The 17,768-nt window shown below is 42.0% G+C and overlaps 1 protein-coding gene across 1 annotated transcript in view; it reads left to right on the top strand.

The window, feature by feature from the left end:
- The first annotated feature begins 2,208 nt into the window (after positions 1 to 2,208).
- The window catches only part of RHPN2 (rhophilin Rho GTPase binding protein 2), a 29,573-nt gene continuing 14,013 nt past the window's right edge, over positions 2,209 to 17,768 (top strand). Inside the window, exons 1-3 of the mRNA XM_066194868.1 lie at positions 2,209 to 2,411; positions 12,531 to 12,646; positions 15,817 to 15,945. Of these exons, the coding sequence (XP_066050965.1) occupies positions 2,343 to 2,411; positions 12,531 to 12,646; positions 15,817 to 15,945 (314 nt within the window). The 5' untranslated portion in view covers positions 2,209 to 2,342. The remainder of the gene's footprint in view (positions 2,412 to 12,530; positions 12,647 to 15,816; positions 15,946 to 17,768) is intronic.

The raw sequence follows: 17,768 nt of genomic DNA, 5'->3' as shown, positions 1-17,768 counted from the left end.
ATGAGAAGGGCAGGGGCATGGGTTTTTTTGAGCATAAATCAGGTTTTGGAATGTTATAAGCTGCAATTTACATTCCAGGGTCAGAGAGCACTCCTACTCAGTCATTATACAGCTGAGCACTACTAAGACTATACAATCAATATGTGCCTTTTGCAAAAAAAGCACATTCACTATATGCACACAAAACCTACAGTGACCGAGTTAAGAAACACTCGATCAGTGCTAATGCAGTCCTGATGGAGCACCCTTTATTTGAGTGAGGGGAAGGCCCAGTCTGATCTGGCAGTTGTGAGAGTGCTGGGTGATACACCCCAGACACTAACAATGGGAAGGAAGCCTGCTATCTTGGACTCCTGGTTTTACTGTAGAAACTTACTGGATGTGCTGACTTTGCTTTATTCAAACAAACCACCAGCAATGAAGAAACACTCCATTTTGTCACCAGCATTTGATAGAAAGTGTCTTTGGTGTTGTATCATGCAGAAATTTCTGGAAATTTGTGTTTTACACGTAATCATGATAATGATCACTGTTGTTAACTGAGCCTTTGGCCTGACTACAGGCTCTTAGGACTTTATTTGGAGTAATAGCTGTAGCCTTTTAATGAGATCCATTTTCAGTAAAGCCAGTGACAGCAGCACAAACTCGAAAGAGGGTTACATTAATGTTGCTTTAATTGGCAGATTGTATCAGCACAGCCTGCACTGGCAAATTACTCATTTATCTTAAACTAGTTTCTATGTATTGCATTAGAATTTTATACTGATTTGCAAGGTTTAAATTTTAAAATCCTTTTCTAATAGCACAACATTTTAAAACACTTTTACACACTCAAATCAGAAATTGGAGCAAGTTTCCTATTTACACCTATTTACATTTGATACCTATACTGATACATTAATCCAATATCTTTAGAATTACTGGGGAAAAAAATAGTGAGGTGGGAGTGAGCAAAATCCCAATGAACAAAATTCAGCTGCTTTCAAGACAGCAAATCTTTGGATCCCAATTTCTGAGTTGTTGACTCTAGTATTCTTCCCTAAGAACATGCAGTAGACACACAGTTTACCCAGCCTGCCCTATAGAACCCTTTGGAGACCTCAGTATTTGCAAAGAACTGTTTCCATTAAGGATATAAGTCCAAGGATATTTTTTCCTTTGATAAAAAATGTTCTCTCTTCATTTTTTTTTCCCCCCCCTAACACAACTACACCGTAATTCAAAGAAAGCTAAAAAAAGAGAAATAAGGCCAGGGGATGTGGGGAGGAAGTTAAGTTTGGTAATACCGATAGAAGTATTGCATCTTTCAATGGTAAATGTGCGGCAAGCTCTGTAGGTTAGGCATGGCTAGGAATAGGAACCAATATTGGCAAATTCCTCACACAAGTGTCCAATAACATTTGTGAAGCCGGTTACCCAACAGAGCGTTCAGATGGGGGGTCTCAGCAGCACGAACACCTGCACCCTCCGCAACGCTGAGGTTGGTCCCACAGCAGTTTCCCGGAGCAGGGCCAGCCCTGCCTGTCACCGAGATACCGCTGCCCTGTGTAGGTCCCCGGGCCCCGCGACCTCTCCCAGGCTCCTGCCTTTACACGTATCAGGGTGCGGGCGGCCGGGCCCGGGGAGACACCGGCCCTGGAAGCGTGCCGGCGGGTCGAAACGCGCCCCAAAGGCGGTCGCTGCAGCGCCAAGTGGCCCCGTGGGCGCTGGGACCCCACGGTGATCCTCGCTGCGGGCGGCACCCGCGGGCTTGGGAGCAGCCCTCTCGGAGGAACGAGCCTGCTCGGAGGGACAGCCACCCGCGGGGAGCCTCGTCTCCCCAAGGCGGTCCCCGGGGAAAGCTGGTGGCGGCCCCACGGTGCCGGGAGTGGCCGCTCCGGGTGGCCGCCCCCAGGGGCTGTCGCCGGGCTCGGCGGCGCGGGAGGCCGCGGGGAAGCGCCAGGAGGCGAGCGGTGCCTTCGGGGCGGGCGGCCAGACTCCGGCACGCTGCAGCGGAGAGCGGCCGGAGGGCCGAGGAGGAGCCAGCTGAGCCGCCACCGCGCAGCGGGCTCCGCTCTCCGTCAGCCACGGCCACCGCCCGTCTCCGCACGAGCGGCACCTCAGCCACCCCGCCAGGGCTCCTACGGGGACGGGGCCCGGGGGTCGCCGCAGGGACCCCGACAGGACCACTGGGCGGCGGAGGAGCAGCGCCGTGGGGCGGGGCAGCTCCTCCCCGCCACCGCCGGAGGTGGGGCCGGGCGGTGCCGTGGGGCAGCGGTGGCATTTCCGCAGGGTCGTGGCTTCGCGGAGGGCAGTTCGTCTCGTAGCAGTGGTGGAGGGACGGCCGGCCAGCCCGCCCGAAGATGACAGACGCCCTGCCGCCCCGCGGCTGCCAGGCGGCGGAGCCGGCGGGGGACGGCTACTTTCGGAAGGTGGGAAGCTTGGTGGCCAGCCCGGGGCGGGTGGGCTGTGTGCGCACTGGGCCCGGGGCGGCGCTTCCCGAGGCCGGTTCGGGGCCGGGGGTCCTCTCTCCGTCGCTCACGGTCTGCTTTCTCCCGGCGGAGCGTCGTGGGCTCTGTCTTGTGGCAGCACACGGGCGTGGGGAGCTGCCCAGGGACGCGAGATGGGGACCTGGCCCCGACTGAGCGCGGCTGCCGAGACTGCCCGGCGGGGCCACACGCCTTGAGCTGGCGGAGCCCTGCGCGGGGACCCTGGCGGGCCTCCCCTGCCCCTGACCTGGGCGTCACCCCGAAGGACAGGAGTCCTCGAAACTTCCCAAAACGAGTCGAATTGCACTTGTCGGCCTTCTTTTCGCTGTCTTTGTTTAATTTTTTTTCCCCCCTGCTCTCTTCCCCGTTTGCTACTCACTGCGTCTCCTCTCGCGCTCTCTAGTAAATTGCCTTGTGTACCTGTAAGAAAGTTTACTGGAGTAAGGTAGCGAAGTTAATAGATTCGTTAGGAAGTTCCTAATGAACATCTGCCCTAATTACTTTTCAGACTGACTGGGCGGCTTACGCCATAACCTGCACCTGAGTTCTTTCTGCACAACAGTAATTATAGTTAAGTATTGCCTGTAATGCAGCCCTGTGGGGTCCTGTGAACTTCAGTGGAGGTAAAGGGCAGTAAGTGCCGTTCTCAGAAAGCTTTCATTCGTGTTCCCTTGCTGTTTTTAAGTTCCCAGCAACTGTAACTTCCGTCCATAGGTTTCAAGTCAGGGTACACGGGGTTTCGGTGTAGATTTCGGATCCAAGACCATGAGCTGTCTAGTCTATGGAGGACATAAAACAAACAAACAAAAAACCCGAAAAGCCCTGCATACATCAGGTGGTTGCGGCTTGGCTTTGCGCAAAAATACCCCCATTTTGCACTTCAGCAACCGCCTGGATTATCTGGTAGGGAGGCACATATGCTTTGCTTTGTTACTCTCTTTACAGGCTGTTTGATTTTTTTTTTTGCCACAGTATTTATCAAATATGTAAGCCTGCAGGAGCTTAAACAACATTGCCCTTTAGCAGAGGAACTGTTTCTAGCTGAAAAGAGCCAAGCTTTACCTATGTCAGCCAGGCTGCAAGGTATCATTACCACTTTGTAAATAACTAGACAGACTGAAATGAAACTTGGACTAAATCTTGTCTGGCTTCCTCATTTGAGTAATCCTACTATAACATTTGGTGAGTAAATCACTTTTTCTTCAGCAGGACTTCTAGTCCTTAGCAGTCTTTCCCAGTCATACAATGTGGCCAAGCTGTGATTACTTCGTCTTCATAGCTATGTTTTCTACACTGTAGCAAGCTTGTGCCTTGAGGCATATTAGTAAAAAAGTTGGCTTTTCATGAACTTAAGTTAAATAAATCGGCTCTTCCACCTATTTGTTTTTACTGATAAGGCCAAACTGAAGTTTAGTAGCCAAGTTGTACCTCAGGTCATAAGAGTAGTAGATCTTCTACACTCAGACTTGCTAAATGACTGAGTTTATTTTAAATTAAGTTGTTGCATGTTACAGTTGAGGTCACTGAAACAGTATTAGATCAGTGTAAAGCCTGTTGGACAGGAATGGAGTTTTTCTCATATATAAAAACACTGTAAGATCAATTTAATACTTACTCATGAGCATCTTTCCTATTACTCACTGCTTTAAAACATAAGGAATGAAAAAGTGGGAATCTGATAAAATCTCAGTGAGCCACATGCTGCAGTAAAACATTCTTCCCTCTGTTCCCTCAGATCCTGGAAAGCTTCTGCCAGCTCATGAGTGTCTTTAAAACAGTTATGAACTTCAGATTAGGCTAGATGCTCAAAGCCTTTGGTCCCTAAAAGTGAGCAGGAAAATAGTATACCTTGTGTATGTTATATGTTAGTTGAATGGTCTCAAGAGTCAGAACTTTAATTCTGACTTAGAAGTTGGACATGAAGGGGGAGGAAAAACAAAACACAAAAAATGCACCAAAACAATCCTACTCCTGGAATCTTTAACAGCTACAAGCTGTGAACCCAAGGAGATACTTTAAATGTGGTATCTACACATCTCTGTGAATGGTATACTTGGTGATTTTATATGACTGAAATTAGTGACAAAGCTTTTGATGGCTGTCCATGGATCTTCCCCCCTTTCCCCTCTGAGTTACCTTGGTATTTTCTCCTTCCTTTCTAAATCACACTGTTTGTTTTCCTGAAAAGATTTGAGGGTTGTTTTACCACTCTTGTTGGTGCAGAATCACATCAGTTCCCAAGGATAGTCCTTGTGTTTTTAGGTCAAAACATAGTTACTTAATTGACTTTTTAAATTCTGTAAGCTGTGTAGCGAGGTGAAAACACTTGCTTTGCATCAGTGCTGCTCAAACATGGCTTCCAAGCACTACTTACACAGTGAGCTTGCCTCCTATACTTTCTAAGAATATTGTGCACTATGAAATTTTATAATTGAGAAAAATTGGGCAATTCGTACAGTATCTAATTGTTTTAGACTCTGGATAATTTCTTTTGATGAGTGGATTACTATGGGAAGTATGCTCAAAGTCTCTCTTGCTCTTTTGTGTATTATGCTTTTTGAAGTTTTTAATACAGCATACCAGAAAGCAGCCCTCAGTGTCCCCAAGATGCAGTATGTAAAACAACTTACTTACTTAATTTTTGTTCAATGCCTTTTTGGTTTTTTTAATGTAGGGAGGGGGCCTTGTAAAACTATGACTGGCCAGAAATGGGGAAACAGATGCACAGTCATGTTTCCTGCTTTGGCTTCTGTTGTCACACTAAAAAGTGACTCTACCATGTGAGTCTGAGATGTGATGGGTGCCAGCAACTGAAGTCCACTTGCACCCTTTCTCAGATTTACCCTCCCCATGCCTTTCCAGTGATGTCAGAGCTGCTCTGGATGGACCTTTCCCCCTTTCCCTGTCTTTTTCCATTATCTCCTTTTTCCCCATGGCAAAGACCTATCATTTATAGATGCAAAATTGAAGTTTTCTTCAAACCTGTAAGATACTTCGAGCTGGCTCAGTGCTGGTGTGTCTTTTGTTGGTATTTTTTCTTTTTTAATAATCTAATTTTAATCAAATTTACCTGTGCAGCCACACAAGGTATCTATAACTCTATCACTGTTGCCCCTATTCAATTCCTCTTATATCACCCCTCCAAAACAGCCCTCTTTAGCTGTTTGACGACCTGCAACCAAACTTGTGAGAAGACTTTTATTTTTAAAAGCAAAATATACAACAACAAAAAATATCCTTGCTGGTGTCCTGAAGACGCTATGGCAAAATGGAAGAAGCACCTTACTTTCCATCAAAAAGAAGATGGAACTTCTGCCTGTAACTTTTTAATTTCTGAGAAGATAATGTACCAGGAACTGGTTCTGCTGCTGTTCTGTTTATCTTGGCGTAGTTCAGTGTACATTGCCAGGGCACACTGTACCTGTTCTCCTAGATGATGTGAGTGCTCATGGACCATGAGCCTCATATCTTGACCTACTCTCTCCAGAATGTCACATTCTTTCGCTGTTACTAATACAATCTGTGAATCAACGATGCATATTCCACACATCCATCCAAATTTTGCCCCCAGTCTTTTTTCTCTGTGAAAATAATGACAAAACTAATGATAAGAGCAAAGAACAATTTGTTTTAAAAGTAGTGCAAAGCATTTAGACAGGAAGTATTTTTCAGCAGACCAATAGTAATTAAAGCAGGTCTGTTGTCATGTGCTGCTTTGCTTACATGAGATGCTTCTCCCAGCCATGGTTATTTTTTACACCTTGCTTGGCCTCTCAAATGTCTTAATGTCTTCCTGGGTAATTTTTAGTTACCTTTGAATTCTTATGAGAGAAACAGCTTGCTTTTTCAAGCTGTTCCCCTGCTTCTTTTTTTTTTTTTTTTTTTTTTTTTTTTAGCACACCACCCCACCTAACTGGTCAGCTTTTGCAAAGTAACTATCCCTGAGACACATCAACATACAGAGCTCAGGATATTTATGATACAGTGTTCATCCTGTCACAGGATCCAGTGCTTATATGATGACCTATTGGTAGGGCTATGCCTGCCTTATTTTTGTTTGTTTGTTTGGGGGTATTTTTTGGTTTTGTTGTTTAGTTTTTTTGATGGGTAGGAGCAGAACAAGGAAAAGATACCTAGCAATTCTTTCAACTCTATTTTCCCCACCTTGGCTTACTGCTTTGTAACACCTCACACTGGCTGTAACTTTTCAGATTTCTCTCACCGGTCAAAAAGCTGCAATAAATGGTAAGAAAAACCCATAGTAACTTTTGCAAGGTTAACATTTGTGCAGCTCTCTAGGTATTGGCTGGCTCAACATGTAGCATCCCAGCTTCAATTTGGTTGTTCTGGATAGCAGCCCACTGTGCTACACAGAGGCAGAGCAGTAGGACAGTTAGCTTAATAATTCTTTAGATTCTGATCAGTTAAACAAAGATGCATAATTCTTTTCCCTCTCTTAAAGCTTTGCTTCCACCTGTGAGGCTAGATGCTTATCATATAGACCAAGCTGATTCAGAAAGAATGACTATATTAGTCCCCTATGTCAGGGAAGAAGGCTAAAAGCAGAAGCAAGCAGCTCCGTAAGTGAAGCACACCAGACTGAAGATGATGATATGTATGGTACCTAGCTCATGAATCAGCACTTCCCTAATTAACTCTGTGTGCTTCCCCTTTTTTTGGGCTTTTTTCTTCAGGGCTTCCCCCCACCTGTTGTTAATGTATCAGTTTACCAACCTGCCACACCTGTCCTTCCACTGGGGTTTAGCTCATGAAGTTCTTTTTAAGTCATTAGTAGCCAGGCAACCATCAGCATTAGCATTGACACCAGAATATTTATTTGGCTATTTGTTCTCTTTCCACTTGTCTGGCAGGACAAAAACAACATAGCAATGATTCATAACCTTTGTCATCCAAAATCCACTTATTATATACAAATTCATAAAACCTAAAACAGAAAGTAGGCCTTCATGTGAAACTAAGAATCATCTGAAATGTGGTTAGTCAAGAGACAGATGTCTCTGATGAAATATGAATGTTAATTTTAGTGAATGCTTAGTGAGTGCTGTGACAAGGTGGAGTTCATGTAGGAAATACATATTTGGAGTCTAATACAGTAATTAGTTATTTAGCTTTATATTGATCGTTGGGCCAGGCACTTAGAAGTATAAAATACTTTGTTCATGGCACAAGTAGACCATGCTCTGGAAGACCAGATCTTCCCCACCTCTTTATTAAAACAAACAACAACAACAACAAAACTCTCAGATAAAACTTGTGCTACTGAAAGATCTGCAGTGTATAGCTACATTTTCAAAACTGAACTAGTGATAACTTCCGAAAAGAAACATTATTATACTACTGCAAGAAGGTAAGAAAATAACAATTTAGCAGGACTTGGGATCAGTTCTAGAAATACTGGTGTTCAATATGCCGTTTGCTACGATTGCTCTTAGAACTGAAGACGTTGTGTGCACAAGTTCCATACATACTTGTTATTTAAACATCCATGTTTAAATACCTGGAGGATATGGCCATTTGTGTACACTGTTGGGCTTGACAAGCAGCACAGGCTGCCCTGGCTGGAAAGGACTGTTTTCCTTTAAGTAAGGAGGCACACCCAGTTTCAACTCTGTGTCACCTTCAGACAGTGTGGCTCATCCTAAAAGTTCAAACCACTACTTCGTAAATCATATTTATGTTAATTTCAAATACTTACTGCCACTACTCATCGTTTGGCAAACAGTCATGATTTTTGTGTTCATCATGACTGATGTGAACCATGTAGAAATGCTGTTTGGGAAAGGGATCTTCTACCTGGAGGAAGACAAAACTAAGCACTTGCTTGGACCTGCTAAATAGCTTTTTAGTATGCAGAATTCGTGCTTTACACAAGGGGGTATCTTTCCCAGACTGTATTTCTTAGGGTTTTTTTTCAGATATTAGTTACTTTTGCTGTCCTCTATGCAGACTTCTACTCGTCAGTTTCATGGCAGCTTGATTGCAATGAAGAGTTTGAGCCTGCAAATGAACACGAATTAGCTGAGCATCCTCATCCCCTGTGCAGGAGATGTAAAGCACAACATTTTCCAAAAAGTAAAATATTAATTCCTTATAGGCTTTGTGGAGTTAATGGGAGCCATATTCTTGCAACAGGTGAGCGTATCCTGAAAACAGAGTTCTCTGTCTATAAGAAGCCTCTTACCAAAATTGTCACACTTGCAGGCACACTGGAGGTTATACACATACCTTGATCTGTCTGTGCCTTGACCTGTTAGGGCCCAGGGCTGGTTTTCTTTCCCACAGAGAATAATGCCTGGGGACCTGAAATACAGGGAAAAATCTCTTACACTTTTTCTCTTTGCAGAGTCTCAGATCACTGCAGTCTTGTACTCGTTGTTCAGTGGGAGCTTGATCGAAAGTTCATTAAAATTGAGAGATCGCTTCTACGAGCTTCATGGGCTGGGCAATAAGGCAGTTGATCTTCCTGAAAAATTTCTCAGAAGTGAAGCTGTAAAGAGGTTATTTGAATGATGTCATCAAACACGTCTGACACACAGAAAGGGCTGAGAGGAAGTTGCAGCTTTACAGAAAAACATGAAGGGCAAGGCAAGGATACATTTTAGAAGGATGCTTGGACTAAGTGGTCAAAAAGAAGTTGGCAGGAAATACCTGTGCATAAATATGGAAATAACAGGTCTGAGATGATAATTAAATACTCAAAATGAATTCAAGAGCAAGAGGAAATAATTGGTGAGGTTCAAATGAAAAATGGCATAGATAGAAAGGAAGGAGACAAAGCTTTGAATAGCAGTGGTAGAAAAGACAATGCAACACAAAATGAAGGAAAAGCAAAGTGGGGAAGAACAGCTGCATCCCAGAAAAAGAACCAGACTAAGTGCAGAAAGTAACTTGTGGCTACAAGACCATGTTAGACACTAAAGTGTGCCTTGCTTCTGTCTTTGTGTATAATTGTATGTAGAGGAGCATAAAAGATTTTGGCAGTTAAAGGACTACTTCTAATCTGAGATGAATGAATGAGTTTGCTGCATGTGTGTATTCCCTCCAGTAAAAAATTAATCTTCTATGTGTGTCGTGGCTTGACACTGGCCAAACACCAGGCACCCATGGAAGTCATTTGCTCACCCTCTCTTGCTCTCAGCTGGGCTCAGGAGAGGAAAAAAAAAATAAGGAAAGGCTCATGAGTTGAGATGAGGACAGGGACAAATCGCTCTAAAGGCAAAACAGGTTCAAATCTAAAGGTATACAGTAAATTTACTATTAACAGAGTCAGAGGAGGATAATGAGAAGTAAAATAAACCTTTAAAACACCCTTTTTTCCCTGCAGCCCCTTCCTCCTTCCCACTGACAGAGCAGGGAGACAGGGTGTGGGAGTTTTGGTCAGTTTGTCACTTGAGATCTTCTGTTCGTTCAGGGTGAGGAATCTTTGCTGTGCCGGGGGGTCCCTCCCACGGGCAAGCAGTCATCCCGAAACTGTTGTGGCATGGGTCAGTCGTCCACAGGGTGCAGTTCTCTAAAGATCGGCTGCTCTAGTTTGGAGGCAAGGATCCTCTCTGTCTCTGGAAGCAGGGGCCCTCTCTCTCCGTTCGGGTCTCCCTCTGGATCACAGCTTGCTCTGGCATCCACCCGCTCTGCCGTGAGCACTTTTCCCAGGGGCTGTGAGTGCTTCTCTGCATCCCCTGTGGACTCCATGTGTTACCAATTGTTTGTTTCACCATGGTCCTCATCGTGTCTTGCAGAGGGAGCACCTCCTCCCCCTCTTTCTTTCTTTCTTTCCCCCTGACCTGGGTGCCACCATGTTGTTTTCCCTCACACGCCCTCCCATCTCCCTCTTCTCTGACTAGAAAAAAACCTACTGCCCGTAGGTACCATTGCCAAGGAGTTCCACTGATTCAAAGATTCTTGCAGGATCCCACAGCACCGAGAGGTTGATTTTGTCTAGGTTCCACATCAGAGAGGCCCGGCCCCGGACCCTCAGCACAGCTGGCCGGGGGCGGCCGGGCAGGCAGGGCTCGACCTGGGCCGTGCTGAGCTGGCGGCGGCCGCGGCCCCTCGCCACCCCTGGGAAAACCCCTGTGTGCGCTGTTTGATTTTCTTCTTAAATGTTCTTTTTCTTCTTTCATCACGGAGGCGTTACCGACCTCTCTGACTGGGCCAGCAGCGTGTCCGCCTTCAGAGCCATCAGAGGTTGGCTCTGTCAGACATGGTGGAAGCTTCTAGCAGCTTCTCACAGAAGCCACTTCTGTGGCCAAAAAACCAGGGGTGTCACATCAACACTGGGGGAGCTTTCTCAGTGAGGAGAGCTGGGGGCTTGTGCTGTGACTGGTATTTCAGTGCAGAAACTTTTCAATGTAGTAATTCAGTGCGGTGTGTTTTTTGATGTTATGTGGCAAGTGGTGCTTCTGAAGATGTTTTCACAAGCTTCCTGTCATTTTACCTATTTATTACAAACTTTTCAAACTAGAGATGTAAAACTAGCATTACTGGGTTATGTGCCTTCTCAGTTGAACTAGAATAATCTGGTTTGATCAGCTCATTTCTCTGTTGTTAAGTCAATTTGCTTTCACTTGACAACAAAAACAAGAAGTGATCTTTAAATACATGATCAGAATTTCATATTCTATTTAAATACTCACTTTTGTTTTGCTGGTATGTCATTGCTTGACCACTCATAATTAGAACTTGTTAATAGACTTTTAAATGCTCAGGGGGTGTTAAATACTGACATCCATTGTACTTGCAGTTCAGAGTGTTGCCATTTAAATACATAAATGGCAAAGGAAACAAGTAAACAAAATCATATTTACATCCAACAAAATCAAATTTTTCTAGTCAAAACTAAGAGGATGAAGTCCAAAACAAAGCATAATTTAGTGACTGGAGTAGTTGAAAGAAGACTTAGAGAAGTCTGAGCCTCCTTCTTGTGAAGTGGACAATACAGTTGGACTCTGATAAGCCTTGTAATGATACCCAGTGAGGCCACGCAAAAGGACATTTTTCATTTAAGGGTAAGCTTTAAAACAGTGATTTTATTTGCTTCAGAATTATTAGTTAAGGCTGAAGGGATGTGCTGGTGGACTCTGAGTATTAAGATTCAAAGGCATTTGATCCTTTTTAAAAAAGGAGTGGCAGGGGCAAAGTATAAATTGTGGAAGGGAAATTTCTAACATATTTTTAAAAGGTGTTAAAATTGCATTTCCCTTAAACAAAAGAAGGACAAATGTGCAAACATCTGTAGCAGTTTTAGCTTATCAGTGTTCAGAATACAATGGCTCAGTCCTGCTCAAACACAGGTTTCAGCAATTTGAGTCTTGTTTAAGGTGTGCACATATATGAGAGCATTCTTGTGAATTCCAGATTTCACACTTCACTTTCAAAGAACCTAATTTGATAAGAGTTTGAAGGTATAATCATTTTACCCTGTTAAGCTCTGTTTTGATAAATTTGTCATGTGAAGAGAGGAGCTAGGGGAGGAGGGGTAGGAGTTGTACTGAAGGTCTGAGCCACCAGAAGGAAAGATCAGAGATCCTAAAACTGGGAGCAGATTTTTGAGCCCCAAACCTTGAGCACCACAGTTGTTTTGGATGCAGTTGTATTTCAAGGCTGCATATATCCCAGTATGAAACGCTTGATATTTTGCAAGGGTTAAGCAGAAGCTTTGATGGGAGTTTCTGTCTTGACAGAGACTGTTTTCATAAAATCCTAGAAACTTAGTAACATTCTGTCAAATTTGGTTGCATTTGCAAAATATCTTGAAAATATTTTTAGGGGAGAAGAGACTGGCTCACATGTGTACTTAAGATTTAAAACAAGTATTTTCTGTCTGGATTTTGATGTTAAAATGTACTGTGGTCATGGTCTCTTTTGGTTTTAATGGCCAAGTTTGGGACAAGAAATACTGTAGCTGATGTCAGGTCATCATTGTCAAGGTAGCTAATTTGTGTTCATACAGAACCTGTGCTATTAAAGTTCATTTAAATTCAATGTTAGTCCCTCTTAAGTTTTTTTCCAACAGCCACAAAAAACTTGTTTTCTTAATTCTAGGGATGTAATCCTCTTGCCGAGACTGGACGAAGCAAACTGCAAAATCAAAGAGCTGTTCTAAACCAACAGATCTTAAGAGCTGTGAGAATGAGAGCTGGTGCTGAAAATCTTTTAAGGTACGTGTCGTGGTTTCTTAGTGTTCTTGCCCAAGGAAAAGTTGTTAAATTTTCTTTTAATTTTGTAGAAGTCTCTTAGCTATTGTATTTTCTCCCTTTTTTTTCCCCCCAAACATGCTGCATTTCTTACTGTAGAATGATTTGTGAATCTCCCTGAATTTTTTTCAAGCTATAGCTGTACAGAGTCATGACTTGCTTTCAGGTGCATTTTCAGTACTGCCATGTTGTAGTAAATGGACCGAATCTTAGACTTTATTAGGTTGCTCTCTTTGTTCAGCTTTATTGCTAATGATAATGGCAGGTCAACCTTGCTGAATATTGTAATGAGTCCCTTTTACTCCTCAAATCAAATAAAGGTAATGCCACTATGCTGTTGGCTTTTTCCAACACCCTTTAGTTCTGTGCTGCATAGTAGAAAGAACTGTCTGTTGCCTTCTTTACTCCATGTAATAATGATGTAGGAGTAGCAGGGTAGCACACATGTAATTTGAGCTGGCTTTTCACCAGTTGCCACCAAATTCTCCTCAATACAGTTTGAGGTAGCTTCATCTATTATGGTTTTTTTTCGGGTATATTTTCATATGTGGCTGTCCCCATAGGAATATAGCCTTATGTTGACCCTGTCTTAAGGCTGTTACGTCCTGTGATTAATTCTTTGGCAAAGAGCCTGTAGATTTCTTATCTTACACAGAAGAACTGAAAATTATCCCTGTTCTTCTTATCTGCAGTAGTTTCCTGTAGTGTCTGTTTCTCTGCAACCGGAGCAACTACGGGTCTTCAAACCCCACATCTAGTAAATATACTTTAAGAAGTGAAAATGCTTGGATAAATTAGATTTTCTTAAACTCCATTAATCAATAGGTTGCCTATTGTCTGTTACCTGCTTTTGTCTCCACTCTTGCAAAAGATGTGAGAGGTTGAAAACTTGAGGAATTTTAGCCTCTGTGACTCACTTAAGTTTGCTTTGTTTTCTGGTAATTGACTTAAGGAGTGAGACTTAGAATTCTTCTACTTTTTGTATGGTTAGCAAAATTATTATACCTGCTTTTGCAACTGAATGCTTCATTCAGTTACTGTTTCTGCTTGTCGATTAAGGAGTGTTTTGGAAGAGCTAAAGAGATGAGTAATATCTAATGTGGAAACTGGTAACATTTAACCTAGATATCCTAAAGTTCAGTTTCCGATGCCAGTATTAACTGCTGAAATACTGAAGTTGTTATTTACAGGAGTGGGAACTAAATGTACTTAAGAGTAGAGGAACAGACTTATTTTTAAGATTTTAGAAATCTAGAATGAATTTACACCTGTTGAACTACTAAAACTTGCTAGTTCTTTGAAAAAAGCGATTTTAGAAGTAACCTGACCACTAGACAGTTCATATGACTAGTTGTATCTACAGTCTCCTAAGGAAAAATGTAAACAAGCTTTATGTTTGCAGATTCTATTTGAATTTCATCAAGTTCTAACAGAAACAAACCAATTGTTGCCCACAAGAAGCCTCCTGGAGTAGGACTGAGAAAAAAATGGAAATGGCAGATTTCTTTACTTTTGGCTGAAAGTAAGAGCTAGGCTTGAAGCACACGATCCATATAGTGCAAAGACTTTTGTTCTTAGAATTTGTAAAAGTCACCCTCCCCTTTTTATTTTCTTTTGCTCTGGAAGTTGAGTTGAAATTAAATTCTGTGTAGAGTTATGTGATTCTCGACGACATCACATTGCCCCTGTAGCTGTCTTTTTGCTGGTTGTTACTAAAAAGTATGTCTACAGTGTAAAAAACATGAAAAGGTAAGAAAATCAAATTGACATGGATGTTCATAGCAATAGAGCAATTAGAGAGCTCAGTCTGGATGGAAATTTGGGGGTTCTGAAAAAGGTATCAGAATCCCTCCTGTGGAGGATGGTAAGCTAGACCAAACACGGAGCCTTAATCATAATTAAAGTGCTTGTAGCATCAAAACTTGCCCATTTATCTGTGTGGTTCTGCCTTTATCAAGGAAGATCCACCCCCACCGTATGTTTGTATCCAGTTTGGCTTATGAAGGCAACAGATGTTAACATTGCTTAATTGAAGCAATCCATGTATTCAATAAAGTACAGCACAGAAAAACCACAGGTAACTCATTTATAATATGAAAAACAAACGTAGAATTTTAGTCTTGGAATAATTAGGGTTTTTTATCTCCATAAAACTAGAGTACTGCTGTAAGTGGAGCCAAGATTTATGAGATGGTTGTACATAAATATTTATGAAGGTGAATTTTGTCTTAAAATGAAGGTAAATGCAAAATGCTGCCTATTTAAGTTTGTTATTGTCTTAAACTTCAGACTCTAATGTAAGGGTACAATATCTTAAGCATGGTTACCTTTTATCTTAAAGTCGTACCTGTGGGTTTATAGATACAGATGATTTAAGTATCTTGAAAAGAGTAATGTTCTAATGAAATTGTCAGTATGGAGAATCGGGTTAAAAATTGTGATAAAAATACCCAAGTAAGTAATCACAGAGAAATGCTCAGGGGGTGTTAAATACTGACATCCATTGTACTTGCAGTTCAAAGTGTTGCCATTTAAATACATAAATGGCAAAGGAAACAAGCAAACAAAATCATATTTACATCCAACAAAATCAAATGATAGAGAACATTGTCTTGTATTAAAAAGATGCGGTTGAAAGATATTTCTGTAATAACTTTTGGGGGAATGTTATTTTCTTTTATTCATAAGATGAGAAGTCTCAACAGATCTTTATTCAATTTATAAGGTGGGGAAGTCTCTGTTGAACAATGTCTCCTGACTAGTTCCACCCATCTGTCTTCTTTGATGAAAAAGAAATCACATAATCTGAAAATAGGATAGTGATTCTTGTTTAAGATGCTTTAGTTTTTTTGATTAATGTATCTGAAAATAAGCTTGACCCTTACTCATACACGGAAGATTTGGCACCTAGCAAATCTTTAGTTGCTGCATGCTAATATCTGGAAACTATCACAGGCACTCTGTTGACAGAAAAACCTAATACATTCTGAAACATGAGGTCTTGTATCATCTCTTAAGGAGATAAAAAGAAATCTTAAAAATGCTGAGAATGCTTGCATTGAAGGTTGAAGGGGGTCAACCGAGCTTGTAGAGAACCTTTTCCTCAGCAATTAAAAACTGATATGTCTCTGCAGAGCAACCACCAACAACAAAGTACGAGAGCAGGTACTACTGGAACTGAGTTTTGTAAACTCAGACCTGCAGATTTTAAAAGAAGAATTGGAAGGACTTAATATCTCAGTAGAAGTTTATCAAAATGCAGAGTAAGTATAAAGCTAAGTTATTCATTTATTAACAGATCTTCTGTTTACCCTTGAAAACAAAATTGTTTCTAGGTGAGCGTGAATGTTGGACACTAATCACATGAAAGAACAGAGAGCTTGATGGGAAGAGAACATTCTTGATGGTAGATTTGTTGACTAAGGGCTAGTCTGCATATTTGTCCTTCTCTTGGGAAATGTATGTGCCACTAGCCCTTGGATATGAAGAGTATTGTGAGGATTGAAAGCTCTTGGGGCTGCACTGCAAACAGCTGACCCTTAGCAGAATTTCCAGAACTGGAATGGCTGATTGGCTCAGTGCATTCTGGAGTGAACTAACTTAGCAATACATAATATCTCTTCTCAAATATGCTGTATGCAACGGTCCTCTCTTTAGCTGTAGAACAGAAACACAATGCTGAGTTGATGTTTAGAGCAGACTAGGTAATCTTGAATGTGTGCCCTTCAGTGACAGAAAAACACAAATACTATGGCTAAAGCAGGGGAATTTTTAGAAGATGAAGTTGGATTTTTTTCTCAAGATATTTTTTTCCACTTTGAAGAGCACACTAGTTTATAAATTGTGATGGATTCCTCAAAGATAAAACTTCAAAGTTAAGGAGAATTCATTGCCTGCATACTGAAATGATTTCTGTATCAGTTATATGTCTTGTTGCTCCTACAACTAAATATTTACTATTTGATTAACAGCAGCTCAAGGTACAAATTGAAATGCTTCACGTGGTGGGAGTATAATTTTGGGTCCCTCTTAGCACTGTTTTCAGTTAGGTGTTAAACTTCCAGGTGGATTACACAAGGAATTCTTAATGTAAAAGAATGAAGCACATTTCCAGAGAGTTAACTTCCATCTGAATGCTGACTTGATGCAAAATACTTATGTTGCAGTTTTCTCAAACACGAACTTACGCTAAACTTCTTATCCTCTACCCCCATGGCAATTTTTGACAACTGTTTGATGTGAAAATATTTTGGGGGTTTTTGGTTGATCTGTTTTTTTTGAGATTTTGGTTTCTTGTTCAAGATTTTACTGGTCTTCATAGATGCATGTGAGTACAGAGAGCAGTTATGGCTGTGGAAATGAGAGCAGGGCTCCACAAGTACTATTTCTTGTTCTAGCTAAAGAATTTTAAAAATATTTGGATTCTCACTGAAGGATGAGCAGTAGGTCAGGCCCCAAGGCAGGCAGAAGCCTTGAGGCTGGACAGCAGTATGCTTGCTATTCTCTCCTGATCTTATTTTCATAATCTAGTTTGAATGGTGTTTTGCCTTTCTTAGCTTTTCATTCTAAGCTCTAAATGCTTTTTATGTTTCATCAGCGAAAATAATTAATTTCCCTGTAACTGCTCTCCAGCCTTTAACAGCAGGTAGCTATTAATAGCTGCTCTCTGACTATTGTGCACACAGTTGTCAGCATAAGGTCACACCCATGGTTTAGTGGGTTAGCCTGTATTGTGTCAGAACAATCTGAAGGGTTGGCCCTCCCGGGACTTGCACACATTTCAGCTGGACTGAGAAGTGTGACGCTATTTCTGGTCTGTTCTGGAAATCCAGGATCGCCTCCCTAACTGTTCAGTACTCTCATGAGGTTGGCTCCATGGGTGTGGCACCTTAGCTGTGGAAAAAAAATCACTTTCTTTGAATGACCAATGCTGATGTCTACAGGGACTGTGGATGGTACTAGAATGGAATAAATTAGTAACTTGGGGTTTCTTTTCCATGTGTCTCATTTCCTTTTGAGGAAGAAGTCTCGATACAGTCTGTAGTAAAAGTGTTGAGGTTTCTTCTAAAAGCCTCAACAGAAATCA

This window comes from Chamaea fasciata, unplaced genomic scaffold (genome assembly GCF_029207755.1).
Source record: "Chamaea fasciata isolate MVZ Bird 193981 ecotype frontalis unplaced genomic scaffold, bChaFas1.0.hap1 SCAF_12, whole genome shotgun sequence".
Classification (NCBI taxonomy): Eukaryota; Metazoa; Chordata; class Aves; order Passeriformes; family Sylviidae; genus Chamaea; species Chamaea fasciata.
Note: the sequence above shows the minus strand (reverse complement) of the source record. Positions and strands in the feature narration are given on the sequence as shown.